General features: G+C 51.0%; 2 protein-coding genes across 2 annotated transcripts in view; both read left to right on the top strand.

The window, feature by feature from the left end:
* Nucleotides 1-31: 31 nt before the first annotated feature.
* PPTG_13007 (hypothetical protein) lies at nt 32-915 on the top strand (the record flags this gene model as incomplete). The annotated part of the gene is made up of 2 exons (XM_008908704.1): nt 32-55; nt 109-915. The coding sequence occupies 2 exons, from the start codon at nt 32-34 to the stop codon at nt 610-612; spliced, it is 528 nt and encodes a 175-aa protein (XP_008906952.1). The 3' UTR covers nt 613-915.
* Nucleotides 916-1,630: 715 nt separating this feature from the next.
* PPTG_13006 (hypothetical protein) overlaps nt 1,631-1,809 on the top strand; it is a gene marked incomplete at its 5' end in the record, with an annotated part of 2,054 nt that continues 1,875 nt past the window's right edge. Inside the window, one exon of the mRNA XM_008908703.1 lies at nt 1,631-1,786. Coding sequence (XP_008906951.1) covers nt 1,631-1,786 — 156 coding nt within the window. The remainder of the gene's footprint in view (nt 1,787-1,809) is intronic.

The following is a 1,809-nucleotide window of genomic DNA, read 5'->3' as shown; positions in this document are numbered from 1 at the left end:
ACCGAGGAGGTATCGACACCGTATCCAACCGATGACATCTCGACAGAGTACCCGAGTGAGGAAGCATCAACGGCGTACCCAACTGAAGCGCCCTACTCTACCGAGGAGGTATCGACACCGTATCCAACCGATGACATCTCGACAGAGTACCCGAGTGAGGAAGCATCAACGGCGTACCCGACTGAAGCGCCCTACCTTACCGAGGAGGTATCGACACCCTACCCGACAGAAGAAATCTTGACGCCCTGTCCGACAGAAGAAGTCTTGACGCCCTGTCCGACAGAAGAAGTCTTGACGCCCTACCCGACGGAAGAAGTCTTGACACCCTCCCCGACCGAGGACGTATCGACGCCGTACCCCACCGAAGAGATCCCGACCGATTACCCAACCGAAGAGACTCCGACGGAATACCTGATGGAGGAGGCCTCGACAAAGTATCCGCCTGAAGATGTCGCGACGAAGTACCCGACCGAAGAGGTCACCACGGAGCCTCCAACAGCACCGTGCACTGACCAGGACACAAGCGGTATTGAGGGTGGAGAACAAAGTTCACTACTTCAACGCTGGTATCTATTCCTCAACGGTTTGAGCAAACGTTTCCAACTTCCGTGAGCGAGATGACTTCAACGGCGGGTAGACGACTGGGCTAAACAACGGACAGGCGGGGAGTATTGCTGCTTACCATGCTGCCCATTGATCGGTCAGAGTCTCCAACCATTCGACAGCCACTTTTCTTTTTGACAAAACAGATAATTGCATTTATTTCATTCATCGATTCGCCATAATGAGTTTGCTTAGTACTCATCGATTTCTCTACTTTCGGAAAATATATTAGTTCTCACAGTCGTCAGCGGTAACCGTTCTGCTGAGTCTCGATCACGAACTGTTATTACTCCAATCACATCTCACTGTTTCATAACGCGTTTATCTAGTGCGTACTCTGATTTTGGCGTTAATGTTGTGGAGAGTGATGCATTTCTCGGTCGCGGCGCTCACGGACTAGTTTTTCGAGTGAGAGGTCAAAATGAGGCGCTTCCAGCCTAAAAACGTTGTGGAGAACCCCTCTATTGGGCGTCTTCATCGAGTGATGACGGCCTTGGTGATAGCCGAGGACACAGGCTTGACAGTTAGCCTTGTGTGAGATTTCCCCGCTACTCCTGATTTCTCGGCGTCGCTGTTGTCCCGTCGGGGAAACTCTGCGTCGACCAACGACTCGGCAGGAAGTATCGCAACTGTATATCAAATGTTATTACTCCACCTTGAGAGGCCTGGCCCGTGTGCCACGGCATAACAGTGTAGCATATTATGGAAACTGCAAATGACATAAAACCGATAGTCTGTTTCAAAAGATAATGAAATCGTCACTAGTGGTGGGTACGTGAAGTGGTTTATGATTCACATGTCAACTCCGAGTCACATGGTTTTCCATTGTGCGCTTCTATATTGTGAAGCTGGAAAGGAGCTTTTCTATAATTGATCCGTCCAAATGTAAGCCAGACGTATCACCACTTGGGCAGAAAAACTTGGTGCTTCATCACTCCCTGCACAAAAGCTCATTCCTCAATTTCCTCGTCGGTGGCGACAACGCACTCCACCTGTCTAGCTCACCACTATCACTTTCAAGCGATCAATGAGTTCAAGGAAACCTGCTGCCACCGTGACCCTCGCCAGCATCCTCGCGGTTGGACTCGCGTCCACCGACATCCCGATCTCCGTGCAGTACGACGCGACCTACTCGCTGCCGAAATCTCATGGTTTTCCCTGCTCTGGTGATGGACCAGAACCTGTAGGCAGATCGTGTCCCAAGGC

The sequence above is a fragment of the Phytophthora parasitica genome, assembly GCF_000247585.1.
Source record: "Phytophthora parasitica INRA-310 unplaced genomic scaffold supercont2.31, whole genome shotgun sequence".
Classification (NCBI taxonomy): Eukaryota; Oomycota; class Peronosporomycetes; order Peronosporales; family Peronosporaceae; genus Phytophthora; species Phytophthora nicotianae.
This window is presented reverse-complemented; position numbering and strand designations above follow the sequence as displayed.